This window comes from Podarcis pityusensis (genome assembly GCF_964106645.2).
Source record: "Podarcis pityusensis genome assembly, chromosome: 3".
NCBI classification, from domain to species: domain Eukaryota; kingdom Metazoa; phylum Chordata; class Lepidosauria; order Squamata; family Lacertidae; genus Podarcis; species Podarcis pityusensis.
Window position 1 is genome coordinate 122,703,647 of NC_138026.1, and position 21,177 is coordinate 122,724,823.

At 54.1% G+C, this 21,177-nt stretch overlaps 1 protein-coding gene across 2 annotated transcripts in view; it reads left to right on the forward strand.

Annotated features, from left to right (window-relative positions):
- Positions 1-21,177, forward strand: part of DPYSL5 (dihydropyrimidinase like 5) — a 38,191-nt gene that overhangs the window by 15,175 nt on the left and 1,839 nt on the right. Inside the window, exons 2-12 of one of the 2 annotated variants that reach the window (XM_081001023.1) lie at positions 1,389-1,653; positions 5,906-6,064; positions 8,971-9,150; positions 9,354-9,422; positions 10,912-10,956; positions 11,144-11,219; positions 11,972-12,128; positions 12,298-12,439; positions 13,691-13,833; positions 15,819-16,026; positions 17,325-17,493. In XM_081001023.1, coding sequence (XP_080857149.1) covers positions 1,393-1,653; positions 5,906-6,064; positions 8,971-9,150; positions 9,354-9,422; positions 10,912-10,956; positions 11,144-11,219; positions 11,972-12,128; positions 12,298-12,439; positions 13,691-13,833; positions 15,819-16,026; positions 17,325-17,493 — 1,609 coding nt within the window. In that variant the 5' untranslated portion in view covers positions 1,389-1,392. The remainder of the gene's footprint in view (positions 1-1,388; positions 1,654-5,905; positions 6,065-8,970; positions 9,151-9,353; positions 9,423-10,911; positions 10,957-11,143; positions 11,220-11,971; positions 12,129-12,297; positions 12,440-13,690; positions 13,834-15,818; positions 16,027-17,324; positions 17,494-21,177) is intronic. The other variant, XM_081001024.1, reaches the window with a different exon arrangement.

The following is a 21,177-nucleotide window of genomic DNA, read 5'->3' on the forward strand; positions in this document are numbered from 1 at the left end:
GGGGACGATCTAGTCCAGCTCCTTTTCCCACAGGGACTGACCCAGTGCCCATAAGCAGGACCTGAGTGCAGCAGCAATTCCCCACCCCCCACATCACTTCCATCAACTGGTGTTCAGAGGCAATGGCTGCCTCAGACAGTGGAGGGGAGAGCACAGCTGTTGTGGCAAGTAGCCATTGAGAGCCATCCTCCCCAGTGTTAGAAACTCAAATATATATGCAAGGCTCCAAATGGCTCCTTAAACCAGGGTGTGTTTCTCGTGTGTGAAAACAGGCAAGGGCCAAGGATCCCCAAACAGGCACCTCCAGATGGGGGAGACATCAGACGCCACCCTGGCGCCTGGGCATCTTCACTTGGTTGCAAGTGGTCGACAGCCGGGGGCAAAAAGCCCCTGGAACCTGGTGAATTTTGAACGCTGATCCATCTGCAAGCCGTGCACCAGTTTTGTTCCCACAGGGCCTCATGTTCCTCATCCCCACCAGCCACACTTCCCTCAGAGGACGGATGCAGGGCCAGCCCAAGACATTGTGCTGCCTGAGGCAGAGTAGCACCTGCTGCCCCCATCCCTCCCCTGGTCAGGGCACTCATAGCCTGCAGCCAAATTATTTTGGTGCCCACACCTGCCTCCCTCCCTCCCTCTCTGTTGATAATCGGAAGTAACAATAGGCTGCCTTTTGGGGGCACTTAAAAGCAGCTGCCACAGGCTGTTGCCTCACTTTCCCTCCTGGTAAGACCAGCCACAGGGTAAGTGGGCCACAAGAAAGGCCTTGGAGGCTGAGCCACATTCTCAGAGAAGGTGCGGAGGTGCCCTCGTCCCCTGACGATGGGTGGAATTCCATGATGTCCTAAGGCAATTGTTCCGTCAGCAAAAGCCCTTCTGTTTTCCACTAGGCAGAGCGACCTCTCTCCCCCCCACCTCCAGCTCTGGGGGTTCTCCTGGCCCCCGCAAGCAGATTTCAGGAGAGGAGGTCACACTGCACTAGCAGGACTCCTTGCACTTGCGTCAACCAGTGCAACAACCTGGGTGAATCCGGTCCCATGTCCTCCAGCTGGGGTGTTCTGTGAGCCTGAGGAGCTGGTCTGGAGCAGCCTGTGCTGTGTCCTACATGGCCGCGTTTTCTGAATTGCAGTGCCTCTGACCCTCAGCTGTCTCCTTGGATGTGATCGCTGGGCAGTGTGGCCTCTTGGCATAAGTTAAACTGTGGAACTCCCTCCCACAATGATGGCCACCAAGCTAAATGGCCTTAAAAGGAGAGGAGAGGGCTAGGAATGGCCTGAGCCCATTAAATGGATGGCCTGTGACCTGTGGAGTCTTGCCAGTGGGAGGGAGCAGCCATGGCTCAGGCGTCCACGGACCCTGACCTCCTTTGCCCTGTCCTCCTTTTCCAGAGCCATGCTCGCCAACGCTGCCACGATGCGGATCCTCATCAAGGGGGGGAAGGTGGTGAACGACGACTGCACCCTGGAGGCCGACGTCTACATTGAGAACGGCATCATCCAGCAGGTGGGCCGTGAGCTCATGATCCCCGGCGGAGCCAAGGTCATCGATGCCACCGGCAAGCTGGTGATCCCGGGGGGCATCGATACCAGCACCCACTTCCACCAGACCTTCATGAACGCCACCTGCGTGGATGACTTCTACCATGGCACCAAGGTAGTCTCCCTCCTCCTCCTCTCTTTGGTTGTGTGGTGCGGGGGAATGCTCAGTGGGTGGTCTGGTCTTGTGTGTGTTCTCTTAGAGCAAGACAATTTCTGGGGAGACTTGAGATCTGTGGAATTGATGAGACATGAGGCAGGTCCACACCATCCATTTAAAGCAAACCCAACACACATTTAAAGCATATGACACACACACCCAATATCCCAGGAACTGTAGTTCCCCCCCCCCCCACAGACAGGGGAAGCCAGCTATGGGCACTTCTGGCAGCCAGCATCCCCCTGAATTTATTTCCACAGGCACCTCCGCTATTACCGATCCAAATGTCACTGTGGTGCTGCAGTGGCCCTCCATGGCACCTGTGCTGGCTCTGTGCAGGGCAGGAGTGGATAGATACAAACCTCTCAGGCCTCTGCCAACCTGGTGCCCTCCAGATATTTTGGGTGTCAGCATCCATCAGTGCAAGACATGCACTTCCGTGGACTCCAGATCTCCCTCTGACCCAGGACTAACGCTGGCCTTGCCATGTGCTTAGTGAGATCTGGCCTCTGGCCCCTTTCTTCACCCTCCTTACTTCCCCCCCAGACAATGCTGGCCTGTCCCTTTGGCAAGGGGGCAGGGCTGCTTTGGGTGAGGCCTAAATGTTGTAAGCAGAGTCAGAGCATTCTTAGTCAGCAACAACCATGTGATTCCAGGGCCCCGTCTGCGCTGGGCAGAGGAGTGTGTAGCTGGCTGCCCTCCCTCCCTCGATGATTCCTGGCCATCCACTGCCTTGGCTGCCTTTTGTGGGGGGTGGTGAGGCCTTTCCCTTCCCAAATGTGCTCCGGAACCGGGGGAAAGAACATCAGTGTTGACCAGTGGGGAGCATGTGAAGTGACAGGAGCCTCCCTGGCAGCTGTTGGGGCCTCTTGGCTGAGCAGGTGGCAGCTGCTGGTGTCATTTGCAGGGCAGGTGTGGGAAGGAGTCGGGTCACCCCATGGCGGGGGCTGGTCTCCCTTGCATCGCGGCCCCGTTCTGCTCCTCATGGCATCCCGGGCCAGGCAGCAGCAGCAGCTTCTTCCTCCTTGCTCAAGAGGAGCCTGGTCAAAAGCCCCAGTTACTTGCAAGGCCTGGGGGGCCGGATCTGGCCGCCCAGCCACCCACCTGCTCGGACTGGGCTGTATCTCTGCCCATCCGCCTGCCTGCCTGCCTGCCTGCCGGTCATCTTGGGGACTGGGGGGAGCTGTCCAGGCCTCTGGTGCTGAAAGTGCTTAGCTCCTTTGCTCAACACAAGGCAAAAGCACCAGTAACTCCACAGAAGAGCAGGAGTTTGTTTTATTGCCCATTTTGAAAAAATACCAAGCCATAAGGTGGTGGAACTAGAACTCAGATTACTAATATTTTTATAGGAATTGTTTTTAGAATTTCTGCTTTGTTTTTTTCCTTGTTTCTTTGTTTTTTTTCTTTACCAAGCAAACCCAAAGTGGCTTTCAAAAAGATGCAACCTGCTAATGCTCTTTTTTTAAAAAATGTTCCAAACAGAGCTATCATAAAGGGAACAGGATTGAAATAACAGCCAGATAAGCATTGATTGTTTATTTCATTTCTTCCTGTGAGGCACCCCGAGTGATTGACGATCTAATAAAAATGTAGGCTGGTGTTCAACTAGGTTTTTCTGCTTGTGCAAGGATAGTTCTTGTGCAAGGGGGTTCCTCCCCTCTCCAGCCGTGCACCTCCCCCCCAAAAAAATCTGATTTGGGTTGGTGGAACTTCTAGAACAGATTTAGGTGGTGGGGAGATGGGAAGAAAGTTCCATCATGCAAGAAGAGATCATCTGACTAATGGAATGCTCCATGTTGAAAACAGCTGAAACAACTATGTTTTTTAAAAAAGCATTCAGGCAAGTTCTACTCAGAGCAGCCCTTTCGAAATTCATGGACCTAACTTAGTTGTGTGCATTAAGTTCAGAGGGTCTACTCTGAGTAGAATTTTGCTGAACACCACCCACCCACTTGGCTGCTGTGCATGAATTCTTTGGAGATGGTCTTCTGGCTGTGCACAGACTTGCCTTCTCGGAGCAGTAAGCCTGCTGTGGATCTACACACTCCCCTTTTTTGACAGGTGTGCAGCTGTTCTAGCACAGAATCAAGCCCATGACCGGTACGTCCCCCTGTTTCCAACAGAAGCCAGCTCTGCAGAGGGCGGATTGAACGAGCTGTGCTTAACATCACAAAGCCTCCTCCCTCCCCATCTAGCTGCTCAGGGTGTCCCTTGCGCCAGTCACGGCGCCACTGTCTCCTCTGCCATGAACAGTGTTCCAAATACAGTGGACGCTCGGGTTGCGAACGTGATCCGTGCGGGATGCTGTTCACAACCCGCAGCAGCACATCTGCACACACGTGGGTTGCGATTCGGCACTTCTGTGCATGCGCAAAGCCCAATTTAGCGCTTCTGCACATGCGCGACCGCTGAAACCCGGAAGTAACCCGTTCCCGTACTTCTGGGTTTTGGCAGTCTTTAACCCGAAAAAACACAACCTGAAGCATCTGTAACCCAAGGTATGACTGTATTTACAAGAAGGGCTGGCTTCTCAGAGAGTGCTCTGGAGAAATGCTTCTTCATCCTGTGAGGCACTGGCTCTTTCCTTCCTTCTGTGGGTATGTCTAGGGCTGCAGCCGTACTCTCCCCCAAGAAGAGAATGTGGGGAAGGGGAGACATCTGTGACCCTCTGGTATTGCTTAGGTACAACTCCCACCATCCCTGGCCATTGGCTGTCCTGACTGCAGTTGGTGGGTGTGGGGAGTCCAGCAGCCCTTTGCGGGGGGGGGGCTTCAAATCTTCCCCACCTGCAGATTCTTGGTCAAGCCTCCTGTGGCTGGTGTGCTGCAGACCAGGGTGCTTGTGAGTGCATGGGTTGATGGCTTGCTGTTGTAGGAATGTGCTCTGCACATGCTCACATCATGTTTGCCGTGGTTCAATCCCTGGCGTTCAAAGTATCGTATTTTTCGCCCTATAGGACACACTTTTTCCCCTCCAAAAATGAAGGGGAAATGTGTGTGCGTCCTATGGGGCGAATGCAGGGGGGAGGCAGGCAGGAAAAGCTCCCAAAAGCCGCACACAAGCTCCGCGCGGCTCTTGCGGGCTTTTCCTCAGGAGGGACAAGGGACTGACGCGGCCAGTCAGTCCCTTCTCCCTCCTCGTAGAAAAGCCCACAGGAGCCGTGTGCTCCTTAAAGGGTGTGCGGCTCCTGTAGGCTTTTGTGGGAGGTGGGGGTATTGCCATAGCCCCGCGACCCTCTCCCAGCTGGAGAGGTGACGCGCGGCTGTGGAAGCGAGGCGCCTGTCCTGCAAAGCCGGGGGAGGAGCAGAAGGGTCTCCTTCAGTTCCTCCTCCAGCTTCGCTTGATGGGCGCTGCGCAGTTCTCCCTCTCCATGCAGCGCCTCTCCTTCGCAGGAGAGGTGTTGCGCAGAGAGGGAGAACTGCACAGCGACCCTTCAGCCACACGCCTGCCTGGAAGCTGGAGGAGGAACAGAAGGGTCTCCTTCTGTTCCCCCGCCCCAGCCCCGCATCTGGGGGGGAAATAATTTTCCCCCCTTTATTTCCCCCCCAAAAAACTAGGTGCGTCCTATGGGGAGAAAAATACAGTAGTTTCTGGGCACTGAGCTCCTTCACCTAAATTTAGGCTGTGAGCAAAGTCTCTTCTTGCCCCACCCCCATTGTCTCTCTCTCTCTCTCTCTCTCTCTCTCTCTCTCTCTCTCTCTTCATTTTCCTGACATGCCAGGAGAACTGTTGGGGCAGCTTGGGCACCCCAGGGAAGAAGCGTGTTTAGTCCTGAGTGCCCTGTGCTGAACACAACCAGGGCAATAGAAAGGGGGCTTCTGCTCACCAACCACCTCCTCCCTGCCCCCCATGAGTTCTCGGCCTTGGATTCCTCTTGAAATTGTGAAGGCCTTGGAACCCAGAACCATCATGAAGGGCCCTTGAGGGAATGTAGGCAAGGCAGCCAGCTTCTCCCCCTCCTCCCGCCCCCCTCAAAAAAAGCAGCTTTGGGGATTAGCTGATGTCCCACAAGTGTCAGCTGAGGACACAGCCTTCCCTTTGCATTAGCAAGAAATGCTTCCTGCCGGCTCCTGACCCAGGGCCTCCACGCCAGGAAGGCTGCAGGGCTTGCAGACTCTGGGTTGGGCGTTGGTGGTTCGCTCCTCTGGAAGCTCTTTTGGGGTTTCCACGAGGGCATCTCTCACCAGCTTCCCTTTGCCCCTGTGCCCAGGCTGCCCTGGTGGGGGGAACCACGATGGTGATTGGGCACGTGCTTCCGGACAAGGACATCTCCCTCCTGGACGCCTACGAAAAGTGCCGCAGCCTGGCCGACCCCAAGGTGTGCTGCGACTATGCCCTGCACATGGGCATCACCTGGTGGGCACCAAAGGTAAGAGGGGAGGGGGCGCACAGGGGGGTGGTCTTGTTGGTCTCCCTGACTCATGTTGAGGAGGTCTTTTGCCTTGACTGGCAGTGGGTCTTTAGGGTTCCGAAAGTGGGGTCTTGTAAGAGCACAAGGAGTAATAATACAACAAAACAACACCACCACAAACTGGCTTATAAGTATAAAACCAAATTTACTAGACTAATAGCTAGAATAGAGATAGGCTTGTAACCATTCAAACAACAAACATATTAAGGTGCCCTGTGCAAGACAAAGCCTGGAGATACTGTAAACATGGAGTGGATAAATGTACAACTCTATCTTAACAAGTTACATGTGCAGTAAACGTTATACAGACCGGATAAATGAACCGTTCAACAAGTAGCCACAAGTAAGTCCAATCGCAGAACGGCAACCCCGTGCCGCCACAACGGCAAGGGTAGCACACTAGAGAATATGAAAAGTTTTTCAAAGCTGTTTTTCAAAGATTGAACTGGATGAGATGTTCTTCAATGGGTCTTGAGTTGGAAACACAAAGTCGTATGCATGGATCAGTCACGGGAAGGCAAATCAAAGCCGCCACCCTGGTGAGAATAACGCAAGTGGGCAAAAAGAGACCTGTGCGCTTCATCAGTCCGAAAGGCCAGTCATACAAAACGGTTTGCTCAGGATAAAGAAAGTATTCACAGGCCTGCCGGATCAGGCCAAAAGCCCATTGCATCCTGCATCCTCTTCTCACAGTGACCAGCCAGGTTCTCATTATGGGAAACCCACAAGTGGGACCTCAGCCCAAGAGCCCCTTCCCCTCCTGTGGTTTCCTGGCCTCCTGTGGCAGGGAGTTCCATAGATTAACTTTGCACTGCATTAAGAAGTCCTCCCTTTTATCCTCCCCAAATCTTCCCACTTTCAACCTCATTTGAAGCCACAAATTCTGGTGCCAGGAGAAGAGAAAAACTTTCCCCTTTTCTCTGTGCCATGCATATTGAAATTCTTTTTTAAAAATTTTTGTTTATGATTTCCAGGTTTATGCATTTCACTAACTTTACAGTCATTTTAACATTTCCAAACTTGACTTTCTTCCCCCTCTTTCTGCAGTTCCTTACATTTATTTTTAATATTTTCTGCATATCCAAATTAACTTAATTTGTTCATTTATTCATCTACTTTAAATATATATGAAACCACAGGTTATTACAATAACCCTGCCAATGTTCTTATCTGTTTACAGTTAAATTTTCAATAAACCATTTCTATTCCTTTATAAAAAGTTTGTTATCTTGATTTCTTATTTTTCCAGTGTGTTTTGCCATTTCTGCATATTCCGTAATTTTACAAACTGCCATCGTTTTGCCTCTTAACTCCCCTTTAACCTAAAAAGCCCCCAACACTGCAGACTTTCTTCATGGGGGGAGGGTACTCCATCTGCCTGACCCTTCTGATTGCCCTCACTGCAGCCCCTTGGGGAGGGTGCCTGGGGCTTTGCCCCTTCTCCAGTGGTGCCACCTCCACGCCCCTCGGCCGTGCCTCCTCCTCCCAGTGCTTCCGCAGCCATCCAGCTGCCACCCTTCCAGCCTGCGGAGATTTTCCTCAGGCCAACTGCTGGGCCGTAGCAGAATCTCAAGGCCAGGGGTCTCAAGCATGCCTGCTGGCCGTCTCATGGCCCCCAGCTGCTCCAAGGGCCGTGGAGCATCTGCCGGCTGGTAATTCTGGATTAGACCCCTGCCCACAGCCATCTTGTTCCCCAGCCCCAGCTGGGTGGCTTGACCTCCTTAGCCTCTTCTTTGGGTGTTTGTGGCTCAGCTCCTTCCTCCTCTCGGCCCCCTGACAGCTGTAACGGCCCTTCCTTTCCCTCCGCGGTTGGCCACTCCCTCCCCCTCTTTGGTGGGCTTTGGCGCTGCCTTGCCTGGCTTCTGGCACTGGGAGAAGACCCCCACCCCACCTGTGTCTTACCTGCGCAGGACCATTTCATCACAGCTTGGGGCACCCAGCTCTGCAGCCTCTGTCTTCTGTAGTGGCACCTGCCCTGTGGAACACCATCCCACCAGATGTCAAGGAATTAGAGAACTATTTGACTTTTAGCCCTGTATAGGGAAGTTGTTAATGTTTTATTGTGTTTTTAATATTTTCTTGGGAGCTGCCCAGAGAGGCTGGGGCAACCCAGTCAGATGGGCGGCATATAATAAAAAAAGTATTATTATTATTATTACTAAGATTACCAAACATAGACCAACGACTTGCACATAATACAGAGACTAAACATGCCTCTTGAACAAGGCATGAGCATGCCTGGATGCGGAGCAGATTCCTGGAAGAGGACCCTAGAGCAGAGACGCCTCCTTCTCTGCTCCAGAGGACCCTCCCCACTTTCCCCTCCCGTTGGCAAGATGCTCCAAACACATGCTCCCTCCCGACAGGGCCAAAGAGCCCATTGCTCAAAGGCAGGACCGGCTCCTCACAGATCCAGGCCCAGAGCAGCGTGTTCCAGGTGACTCGAGTGAGTGAGCCAGTCTGCAGAGGAAAGCTGGAAGCAACCAAAGTCGGGAGACATTGTGATGTGGGGAGAACTCCAGGCAGAGGATTGGGAGCCTCTTGAGGTGAGGGCGGGGTGCAGACAAGAGCGAGCGTGGCCTCCTTGAAGCAGCAAAGTACATCAGTGTCCATTGCTTCCTGCTTCCAAACATACCACTGTAAACAGGAAGGTCTGGAAATGTTCAGGATTTGCACCAACTTCCACGTGAGACTCCTAGCTCACCTTCCTATGTTCATCAGGGCCTTAGATTTGGGCACATTAGATGAGCTCAATACCTCAAGGCCTGTGGCTTTGGCCCTCTGCGTTCGGCTCACAGCATTTCCAGGGGTCCCGGTGGGAGGTGAGACCTCTGGGCGAATGACGCCTGCCCCTTCTGCCTCAGGTGAAGGCGGAGATGGAGACCCTGGTGCGGGAGAAGGGCATCAACTCCTTCCAGATGTTCATGACCTACAAGGACTTGTACATGCTGCGGGACAGCGAGCTCTACCAGGTCTTCCACGCCTGCAAGGACATTGGCGCCATCGCCCGCGTCCACGCCGAGAATGGAGAGCTGGTGGCTGAGGTGAGCTGCTCGGGGGGGGCAGGGGGACGCGGCTGGGCTGCAGCTGGGGGGCAGTGGAAGGGGATGATCCCATCAGCCGATCCATAGGCTGTCCTGCCCTGGGAGAGGGGAGGAAGAGGCAGGGACCAGCAAGGGGCCAGGAAGAAGGTGACCCCTGTCCCCGCCTACCCCAGACTGACCCCCTCTTTTGCCTTTCCCTGCAGGGGGCCAGGGAAGCCCTGGAGCTGGGCATCACCGGCCCGGAAGGGATCGAGATCAGCCGGCCGGAGGAGGTAAGGGTGCCCACCAAGGAAGGAAGTGTTGCGTTCCCAAAGCAAAGAAGGATTGGACTCTGATTAATACAATACACACGAGGCTTGACCAGCAAGACTCTGGGGGGAAGTGTCAATAATAATCCGTCCACCCCTCGGCCCAGGTCGTTTTATTCACAAGAGAACGTTTTACACAGTGTTCGTAAGAACCAATCAGATTTCCTCTGAGCATTTCAGAAAAACCCACGTGGGGACAAAGTTAAAGTTAAAATTACAAAGAGCTAATTTGAGCATGCATACGTAGTTCAGAGTAAATAAAAGAGGAAGCAAGGAGGAATGCTTTTAGGAAACCCCGGAGGTCATAAACAGGAGAGGAAGGAAGGAAGGATGGCAGTATCCTTGTGAACTCTCTTCCTGGCCCTTAAGATCTATCTAAAGATTCACAAACTACATCCAAGCTTCCTTCTGTCTTTATGACCCAGGATGCCTGATGAAGCAACTGGCCTGTGTTTTAGAATGCTTATATGTGCCTGTCAGGCATAGAGAAAGCAAATGACAGAGGTGGAGAGGCTTGTGGGATTTGATCAGAAATTATTGTCAATGAATCAAACCCAGTGAATGCAATGCTTTCATTGCTGACACAATGGCTTGTTCCATATTTCATAATTCCTCATAGTAATCCCACCCGACCCCCACAAGGAAGGAGGCACACCCATGAATAAACACACCTGCCCTGCTGGGAATCTCACTCCCCCCAAGACCCAAGAGAGAAGGGGGCAGTTTCGGAACTTGCAGGGTCTCCTTGCCAAGGCTGCCAATTGCCTGGTGACTGTTTTCAGAGGGCAGTTCTTCCACCAGCCAGGAAGAACGACCAGGAGGAAGGCGGTGGAGGAGGGACTTGGCTGCCCATGCAAGGTTGGGGGCAGCTGGCTGAGCTTGTGGGGATTATCATGGCTGTTAGTGGTGGATGGGGGGACATCTGTGCCCCACTGAGCTCCAGGACCCACCAGCTGCAGCCGAAAAGAAGTGAGGTCCCCCACCCATGCCTACTGGCTTCACTGGGGCAGGCGCTTGCCCAGTTTGTGCCCCACCCCATGAGTTGGTCACTGCTGGGATGAGGGGGAAGTGTTGGGGTTCGGTTGGCACCTGCAGGCACTGTCTCGGGGTCCAATTGGCCGGGCCACTGCCTGCCTCATCTCTCTCTCTCTCTCTCACACTTTAGAGCCAGTGTGGTGTAGTGGTTAAGAGCGGAAGTCTCGTAATCTGGGGAACCGGGTTCGAGTCTCCACTCCACATGCAGCTGCTGGGTGACCTTGGGCCAGTCACACTTCTCTGAAGTCTCTCAGCCTCACTCACCTCACAGAGTGTTTGTTGTGGGGGAGGAAGGGAAAGGAGAATCTTAGCCGCTTTGAGACTCCTTAAAGGGAGTGAAAGGCGGGATATCAAATCCAAACTCCTCCTCTTCTTCTTCTTCTTCTTCTTCTTCTTCTTCTCTCTCTCTGCATTGCAGTTGGAAGCTGAAGCTACGCATCGGGTCATCACCATCGCTAACCGGGTGAGCAGCCTTAACCGCCCCCTCTTTCTGCTGCAGAGGACTGAGGCTGTGTCTTCTTGCCCGACTGGGTGGGGGCCCCTTTGCCATCCCAGGTGGATGGATGCCTTGGACTCCGTCCCCAGGTCTCTCTCATTGCCCCAAGCCCCCTGACGCCTTTCCTCTTCTTTTTGTCCTCCTCCCTCGGCAGACTCACTGCCCCGTCTACCTGGTCAACGTTTCCAGCATGTCAGCCGGGGACGTCATTGCCACTGCCAAGATGCAAGGTGAGTGGCGTTCCCTGGCTCTGGAGCAGGAGGTGCCCACAGGGCAACTGCAAGGAGAGATGGCAAGCTGCCCTTGGCATGTCCCGGCCCCTGGACCCATCCTGCCCCTCCTTGCTAGCCGTTGCAAGGAGTGGGTCTTTTCTCCCCAATCGGCTGGGGTGCCTGTTTTGGAGTGCCCTTTGGGTCCTTCCCAACTCTGCAGTTAACCTTCCTGGACCCTGAGATCGCCCTCTGAAACCCTTCTCTGTGTGCCTCCTCTATGATCTCTCCGGAGGGTGGCAACACAAGAACGGGCCTTCTCTGTGGTGGCTCCCCATTTGTGGAATGCTCTCCCCAGGGAGGCTCGCCTGGTGCCTTCCTTACAGATCTTTAGGTGCCAGGTGAAAACGTTCCTTTTTAACCAGGCCTTGGGCTGATTAATATTCTACATCCTTCTCACTGTGTCTGTGGGAAGGTTGGGGTTATTGTTTTGCTGTTTTGTTTTGTTTCTCATGTTTTTTCCCCTGCATTTTATTATTCTGTGAACCGCCCTGAAACCTTATGATGAAGGGCGGTATATAAATCCAATAAGTAAAAATAAAAAAACCAAACACAACTCTGTGAGCAAAGTGTCTCCGGCACCCCCCTCGATTGCACAGCTGAATGATGCACCCCGCAAGTCCTGCCTCTGGTTGCTGTGGGGCTCTCGAGGAAACCACCCTCCTCCCCGCCCCACGGCCAGGCCTGAGGTCCCTCCCCTTGCTTCCCCGCAGGGAAGGTGGTGTACGCAGAGACCACCACGGCCCACACGGCACTGACGGGCTTGCACTACTACCACCAGGACTGGTCCCACGCGGCGGCTTACGTCACCGTCCCGCCCTTGCGGCTGGACACCAACACCTCCACCTACCTCATGAGCCTGCTTGCCAAGTAAGGGGGGCGGGCTGGGGGGTGATCCAGCCCTAGAGGATGAAGGGAGAGGAGGAGGAAGAGGAAGGGGGTCCTGGAACGGAGGGAGGGGTGGCTTTGCGTGGAGAGGCCAAGAAGGCCCCTCCCTGTCAGCTGGCGAGGGGGTTGCTAAGACCAGCTCTCCCCGCAGTGACACCCTGAACGTGGTGGCCTCCGACCACCGGCCCTTCACCACCAAGCAGAAGGCCATGGGCAAGGAGGACTTCACCAAGATCCCCCACGGAGTCAGCGGAGTGCAGGACCGCATGGCCGTCATCTGGGAACGGGGAGTGGTAGGTGGAGGCACCCCATGGGAAACGGGTAGATGCCCCCCTGTTGCCCCCATCCCGCCATGGGGAGGGGAGGGAGCCTGGGGCGTGAGAGGCTGCCAAGCAAGGAATTGACTCTTCATTGTCGAAGGGACGCTTGCAAGTGGGGGAAAGGCATGTCCTTCAGCCCCACATCTCTCAGCTTCTCCCAGGCGGTTGCCACAACAGAGACCTCCGCTTATGTCTCTTCCCCACCTGAGCTGTCTGCCAGCAGGAGAAGACTGCGCCTGCACGTGACCCGCCTCTGCTTCTCTCTCTTCCATCCTCTCCTGGTCCTGCCAGGCAGGAGAGGTGGCGGCAGGAGACGGCGGTGTGGAAGCCCTTGACTCTCCCCCCTCCTGAGCCGTCTCCCTCCTCTGCTGCTGTTCTTCACTCTCCACTTGTGACCCCCGATCACCAATCCCTTTTCCCAAGTCAGTCTCCAATGCCCCTTCTCTCCAGAATGCAGCCATCACTCCCTGTGGCTCCACCAAGTCCCTGACTTGCCAGTGTCCCAGTCTGGTGTTAAGAGCGGTGGGCTCGTAATCTGGTGAACTGGGTTCGCTTCCCCACTCCTCCACATGCAGCTGCTGGGTGACCTTGGGCTAGTCACACGTCTCTGAAGTCTCTCAGCCCCACTCACCTCACAGAGTGTTTGTTGGGGGGGAGGAAGGGAAAGGAGAATGTTAGCCGCTTTGAGACTCCTTAAAGGGAGTGATAAAGCGGGATATCAAATCCAAACTCTTCTTATTCTCTTCGCTTGGTGCAGAGGGACAAAGGCTAGCAGGAGAGGCTTGGAGGAAGCCCTCTTGGGGTTCCTCTGGCTGCCTGCATGAGAAAGAAAGGGGCTCAGGGCAGGGAGCCCCCAGCCCAGCCTTGCAGCAACACTCTGCACCGAGCCCGTGGCAGAGCTCCCCTTGCCTGCTTCCCTGCCACCAGCACAGCCTGTCCTCCAGCAGCCAGGGGGCATGCAAACTAACATGGGGGGGGGGAATGCTCCAGGATCCATCCCAGCACACACACACACACACACACACCCCGGAGATCTGCAAGAGGGGGAGAGAATCCCATGGCAGGCCTGGGGGGGGGGCGGGCTTGGTGATGCCATTTCAAAGGCAACAATCCTAGCCAGGGAGTGGTCCTCTGGTGGTGGGGGCTCTCCCAGAGCGTTTCCCATCAGCTGCCCCCTGCCCCCCCCGGCTCCTGCCAAGTCCTCTGACCTCTCTCTCCCCTCAGGTGGGGGGCAAGATGGACGAGAACCGCTTTGTCGCCATCACCAGCTCCAACGCTGCCAAGATCTACAACATGTACCCCCGCAAAGGCCGTATCATCCCCGGGGCTGATGCAGACGTGGTCGTGTGGGACCCAGAGGCCACCAAGTAGGTTGGGGGGGGGGACAAAGGGGCGACGGGGAGTGGGGAGGGGGCTGGGTGTCAGCAGGGAGTGGCGGCCTGGGGCTTATGGGCAGTAAGAAGAGGAGAGTTGACTGGGGGGTGGGGCTTGCTTTGGCCTGATGCTGCTTCAGAAGCCAGGCTCCCCTCCCCTCCTGCTGGCTGCCTCCCCAGGGAAGCGGGAGGGGGGGAGAGAAGGATGCTCACAGAGATAAGAGGTTCTCTCCAGCATCATGGCTGTGTGTCCAGCACTTTCTGCATTAGTTGATTTGATGGACTGATATATTATTTCGTACAATTTATATGCTTCCTGATGGTTTGAAAAAACACACAAATAAACCTCCAATCTACAAAAGAGATAAAAGAATAACATGGTCAATTACAGATATTAGCAGCAATCAGGAGGACAAAATAACAGTAGACTAAAAACAGAACAAAACCTCCATCAGCTTTCTAAACTTCTGGGTCGGCTTGTCCAAACAAGAATGTATGTATTAGATTTCCAGTGGCTCTTGTTGTGGGGGGTGTCTTTAAATTGTTGAGTGCTTCAAGGCGTTTTTGTGGGAAGCCATTCGTAAGTCAATTCAATAGGTAATGAGGAAAGACTTCATCCTCACCCTGCCCCCTCCCCAACCAGGCTTGCCTTTCTGTCACAGAGGCAGCGGGGGGGGGGGGCATAGGAAGTTGCCTTGTTCCATGTCAGACCCTCACTCCATCTAGCGCAATGTTGTCTGCACTGACCGGCAACAGAAACAGCAGCTCTCAATGTTTTCAGGCAGGAGCCTTTTTCCCGGCGCTGCTTGGAGATGCTGCCACTGGGGACTGAGCCTGTGGCCTTCTGCATGCCAGGCGTGTGCTCTACCCTTCCAGCAACCTGTGTTGGCTGGAGCTCAAGGGAGGGGCAGTCGAAAACAGCTGGAGGGCGTCAGGTTGGGGAAGGCTGCCTTCTCAAACTCCCATCACTGTTCAGAAATGAGCTGGAACTCCCAGTGAACAAGCCTCTTCCGGTTGAAACCCCTGAAGGCGTCTCTGCTTCTCAGGAAAAGACACCCAGTTTCAGTGCTGAAAGAAAGGCTCCAATTTCACCAGACCCCTGGGCTCTCCCTTAAGTCACTTTAGTGCATTGGCAGAGAAGGACCCACTTGCTTCTGGGGCCTACGTGTCTCTCTTCTTCCTCCTTCTCAGTAGTGCAGGGGCAAATTACTGTCCTCCTTGCCCAACGGATGCTTGCAACACATTTCCCTCTGCTCTGATCCTGCTGCTTTCACAGCACACAGTAGATGGCGCAAACGCACCACTGCGTCCCGCTTCTGCCAGGGGAAGGGGACACCCTGAGCTGCAGCTAAATCTTGCAGCGTGGAGTCCTCCTGGTCAGGGTGCCAGGGAGCCAGCCACACTGTCTCTCGGGATGCCCCATTCCATTCCCCCTTTGCCACCTCCGGCAAGAAGCAGAAGGGCTTTTTCTTGCCCTGCTTCTGCAGCCTTGTGGGGTGCCTCTCCCCAAGCCTGTTGATCCATCCCTCTTGCTGGGGCTCCTCCATCGCTGCTCACGGGATCAGCACATGTATGGCGCTGGGGGCCCTTTCTAGTTCTTCCTCTTTGAACTGACTGCCCACCCCCAGATGGTGGGGACATAATGCATTTCGGAGATGAAAAGCTAGGAGGGAAACTTGCAAAGTGAACTGGGCAAAGGTCACATTTCAAAGACACGCCTGGGAGGAAGTTCCTGCTCTTTGCTGGGAGGCCTCATCCTGCCTCACTTTGATATTGTGTGTTATTATTTCCATATCCCTCCTTTCTCAAATTACAACAGAGAAGTTTAAATAAGAAAAACCTATAAATGTACACAATTCAATGTTGAACATGCTCCCAGAAGTCTTTGCTCTGGTGGGGCTTCTAAAGGAGCGGGGAGGGGGCTGGGAGCAGCTGCCGGCCCAAGCCCTGCCTCACCTCCCTGCTCCCTGCTCCCCCAGGACCATCTCAGCCAGCACCCAGGTCCAGGGCGGGGACGTGAACCTCTTTGAGAACATGCGCTGCCACGGGGTGCCCCTGGTCACCATCAGCCGCGGGCGCGTGGTCTACGAGAATGGCGTCTTCATGTGCGCCGAGGGCACCGGCAAGTTCTGCCCCCTCCGCTCCTTCCCAGACTCCGTCTACAAGAAGCTGGTGCAGCGGGAAAAGGTAACCGGGCAGAGGGGGGTGGGAGGGAGCGCAGTGCATTGCACGCAGAGACACCCATCGCATGGCAGCCTTGAAGACCACCATGGATTGGGGGGGGGGGAGGCTCTGCAGAGAGGAAGAAGAGGAGGAGGGGCATGTCCAGAGGCTTTTGCTTGCGGCAAACAACAGACGGTGGGCAGGGGGAAAGGCTGGAGCCCCCCCAGTTCCTCCTTTTGGGGCAGGAGCGTGGCTGCGGGAAGCCCAAGGGGTGGGGGTTTGTGGGAGGAGGATAGTGGGGCAGGGGGAGGCACAGAGGGTGAGAGCAGGACTGGGCATCCCAGGTGTACTTGTGATTTGGGCGTCCAAGTGCAGAAATCAGCATCCAGGTGTTTGGGGTTTGGTCTTTTGCAAAGAGGGAGGAAATGTCTGACCTTTTTCCTGCAAGGAGAAGAGTGGGGCTCGGCCCGGCCTGGCATGGCTAGCGAGACTTGGCTGGAAGGGCCAGGGGGGGCAGGACTGAGATGGCTACCACTTGAGCAGAGGGGCAACTTAGGGATAAAGAGGAAGAGGCTTGACTGGGAGGGGAGATGCTGGTCCCAGGAGAGGCTGGCAGGAGAGCAGAGGAGCGACCGAGAGACCCAAAGGAGGGGGTTAGGGAGGTCACCAAGGAGGCCCCCCCGGCACCCCAGCCCTCCCCCCCCCCCGAATCCTGGAACGGTAGAATTGACGCAAGGACCCTGAAAGCCTCTTAGTCCTTCCTGGGATGGGGGGCAGACAAGCTCTGTACCCAGAGATGAAGGAAGGCAGGGGGAGCTGAGGGAATCTTCCCAAGGGGTGGGGGCTGAAGAGGGGGTGAGCCAAGCAACCGGCCCCTGCCTCTTCGCCCCACTTCGCCTTGTGGTCCTTGCTGTAAAGAGAGGGGAGGCTGGGGAGGCCCTCCTCCCAGCATGCCTCATTGTTTGACCAGTGGTAGTCTGGGGCGAGGAGAGTGGAGTGGGGGGTGGGTAGCAGAGAGTGGCATCTGGAGGGGGGGTCCCTGGCAGCAGACTGGAGGCTGGCAGACGTGGCACCGAGGGCCCAGTACCTGCTGGTCGAGGGGGGCACAGGGGGAAATGTGAGGAGCCCCCGTTCCCAGCCCCCAGAGGCAGCTGCTCCCTCCCAGCCCAAGCCCCCGCCCCGGCCTGCATTTCACCCGCCCGCCCCCCCCGAGCCCCCCAAGAGGCAGGCTCCCCCTTTCCCCACCCTGGGGGCGTGGGGGTCTCCAGAGGCCGCCTCTTCCGCTGACCTGTGTGTGCCTTTTGTTGTCTTGCTCCGCGCAGAGTTTAAAGCTTAAGGGCGTGGACCGCACCCCCTACCTGGGGGACGTGGCCGTGGTTGCCCACCCTGGGAAAAAAGAGACGGGGACGCCCCTGGCAGACACGCCCACCCGGCCGGCCACGAGACACGGGGGCATGCGCGATCTCCACGAGTCCGGCTTCAGCCTTTCCGGTAAGAGCGGGGCTGGAGCGCGGGGCCTTCTGTGGGGGAGGGCGCGCAGAGGCGGGAGAGCCCCCCACGCCATGCTCTTTGCACCCCCCCAGGCTGCGGCATCTCCCCTGCCCCGCTTGCCCGCCTCCTGCCTTGCCCAGCAGAGCCAGCTGCCCCACGAGGGCTGGGACCTGGCTTCCCCCCTCCCCTGTCCCACCACCCACCAGCGCCCCCCACCCCCAATTCCTGCAGGGCCTGCCCCCCGCCCTGATCCTGCATTGGCTGGGAATGAGGAGAAGGGAGAGCGAGAGGAGGAAGCCGCCAGAGTGGGGCGCAGGCAGGAGTCAGGCCAAGCCGCTCTCTTGGGGAGGTGGGCATAGCATCCTGGAAGGGGCACCCAAGGGTCATCCAGCCCAGCCCCTCGCATTGCAGGAATCACAGCGGAAGAATCCGTAACAGGTAGCCAGCCAAGGAAGGAGAGCCCCCCCCCCTTTTGGAGGGAGTGGGTTCCCCAGCGCTGGGTATTTTGGCTGGGTCAGGATAGCCCCCTGTCCAGCCCCTTCTCCCCCCCCTTGAGGCACACCTGCAGGGCTACACAGAAGGGGTGTCGCTCCTTGCAGAGGAGTCTCCTGCCAGCCGCGGCCGAGAGGGAGCAGTGGGGCAGGCAAGGAGGCCTGTGGGGCTTAGGGGTCAGAGGGCAGGGCTCTGCCTCTTGCCTGAAAGGTCAGCTGGAGAAGGGGCAGGGGGTCCCTTTCCCTCCTTCTCTGCCACAGTCCTTTTCCACATTTATTTATTTTTCAAGTTTATACATGTCACTGATTTTATACATTTCACTGATTTTACAATCATTTTGACATTTCAAAACTTGACTTCCTTCCCCCTCTTTCTGCGGTTCCTCACATTTGTTTTTAATACCTTCTGCATATCCAAATTAACTTAATTTGCTCATTTATTCATCTACTTTACCTATATACCCTTATAAAACTGCAGGTTGTTGCAATAATCCTGCCGGTGTTTTTATCTGTTTATAATTTATCTGTAAATATTGAATAAACCATTTCCATTCTTTTATAAAAAATTATTATCTTGATTTCTTATTCTTCTGGTAAGTTTTGCCTTTCCGCATATTCCATACGTTTTTGTATCAATTCTTCCTTTGCTGGGACTTCTGCTTTTTTCCATTTTGGGGCAAGTAACATTCTTGCTGCTGTAGTAGCATACATTAATAAAATTCTATACAATTTAGGTAGTTCTGTCTCTATAATTCCCAAAAGAAAAGCTTTTGTTTTTTAAATATCCTTTTCATTTCATTATATTCATTATATATATTTCCCAGTAAGCTTTAACCTTACAACCAGACCACCACATATGATAAAAAAACCTTCTTTCTCTTTACATTCCCAACACTTATTTGATTTAGATTTATACATTTTTGCCTATTCACTCGGTGTTAAATACCATTGATATATCACTTTCATATAATTTTCTCTTAGACAATAACATGCTGTATTTTACATCCATATTCCACAATTGTCCCCATGCTTCCATGTCTATATTATGACCAGTTTCTATTGCCTCTATGTATCATTGAGGATTTTACTTGATCATCCTTTGTCTCCCATTCCAATAATATTTTATACATTTTAAACAGCACTTTTACATTACATTCCAACAGGTCTCTCCCCAGCTGTGATATTTGTTCCCCAAACCCTCGTATCCTATCTTTCTTAAATACTTCATGCAAATAATGATATTGTATCCATGTTATTATTTTCCTGATAATTCCTTAAATTCTTTTAGTTTGTACTCCTCCCTCTTAATAAATTTCTATAAGCTGTCTATCTTTCCATAATATTCTTTTTCTTTACCACTATGGCTTCCAACGGTGAGAGTCAAAGTGGTATTTTTACCTCTAATAAATTCTTATATTTATGCCATACTCTATAATTTCCCCCCTAATTATATGATTTGTAAATCCTTTATGAACTTTCACCTTTTCATACCATAAATAAGCTAAATATTATCATGACCTTCTAGATCTAGAATATGTGAATTTTTAATGTCATCCATTCCTTCAGCCAACAGAGACAAGATGCCTCATAGTATAATCTCATATCTGGCAGGGAAAAACATCCTCTTTCTTTTGCATTCTCTGCCACAGTCCTGAGAAGAAAACACCACTCCAAAGTTGCTATTTGCATTTCAAGGGAGTTGAAATGCGAATAGCAGCTTCCAAAAACGAGGTTTTTCTTGGTACCAGAGCAGGACGTGAGAGAGAGTTAAACTTCTCTCCCCCTCTCCAATCCCATTATTTGCATCTGGTTTGGACCTGAGAATGCCTGGGGGCTCTGAGCTCTGGGGTCCGCAGACCGTGTGAGGTGGTTCAGGTGGCATCTCTTCTGCTGGAGGTTGCATGGTCAGTCATTTTAGAGGGGGCTTTCATGGGGTGATGAGTAGGCGAGGGGGCAGGCTGCACCAGTGATGTGATTTTTTTCCTTTTTGGCGGGGGGAGAGATACTCTTTGTACTGACCTCTGCGAAGAGGGCTCTGTTGCGCGCAGAAGCCGTAGTTGGCAATGGGGAATCTGCTTCCTAGAGCAAAGTGGGGGGAGGCTGCCAGCCTGACTCTTTCAGCCTGTTTGTCCCTTCAAATTGCGGGGGGGGGGGGATGCCTCTTACTCAAGGCTGGCAGAGCAAGACGTGCCATGTCTGGCACTCAAACTTAATGCCAGGTGTCAAAAGTGAGAGGCTTCAGCCTGGCCTCCAAAGTCCTGCTTGGGAATTCTGGGAGGTGCTTTTGTCGCTGGATTCGACCTGGCAGATCCCTTTCGGCCAGAACCTCAGTGTCCCCCCCCCCAAAAAAAGGATGGAAGCAACTCCTCCTCAAGCTCAACCCCTGGCAGGCTCTGGAAATCGGGATTATAGCCACTAAGGGGGTCTCTTCCTCTTCCTTGAATTGCTCAGCGGGGGGGGGGGCAGGGAAGGGGGATTGCAAGCCCTGATGTAATAATAATAATAATAATAATAATAATTTATACGCAACCCATCTGGCTGGGCTTCCCCAGCCACTCTGGCCGGCTTCCAACAAAATATTAAAATATCGTAATACATCAAACATGAAAAACTTCCCTAAACAGGGCTGCCTTCAGATGCCTTCTAAAAGTCAGATAGTTAATTATTTCCTTGACATCTGATGGGAAGAGGTCCTACCACCGAGAAGGCCCTCTGCCTGGTTCCCTGTAACTGGGCTTCTCGCAGGGAGGGAACCGCCAGAAGGTCCTCTGCGCTGGACCTCAGTGTCTGGGCAGAACGATGGGGGTGGAGATGCTCCTTCAGATATACTGTATTAGGTGGATCCCCCCCCCCCGTCCTGCTTCTGTCTCCCCTCCAGGGGCGCCGACTTGCCCCCCACATGGAGGGGACCTGGCATCACATGACCCGCCCCGCCCCTGCCTGGTGTGCAAGTGCTTGCCTGGCGGCAGCAGGGAATAATCACCCCTCAATATTGGGGGTGCTCAGCCCCTCCCCACAAATACTGAGGGGCCGAAGCCCCTTCCACTCTCTATAGCCTCTGCTCCCTTCTCACCCTTTGCTTGCCCCAAATTGCAGCAGCAGGAAATAGTTTTTTGGCATCGGGGAGGGGGGTTGCGCCTGAATTTGGGGGAGAGCTGGTGGGGCTGTTTACGGGGGTCCTCGCCACAGCTTT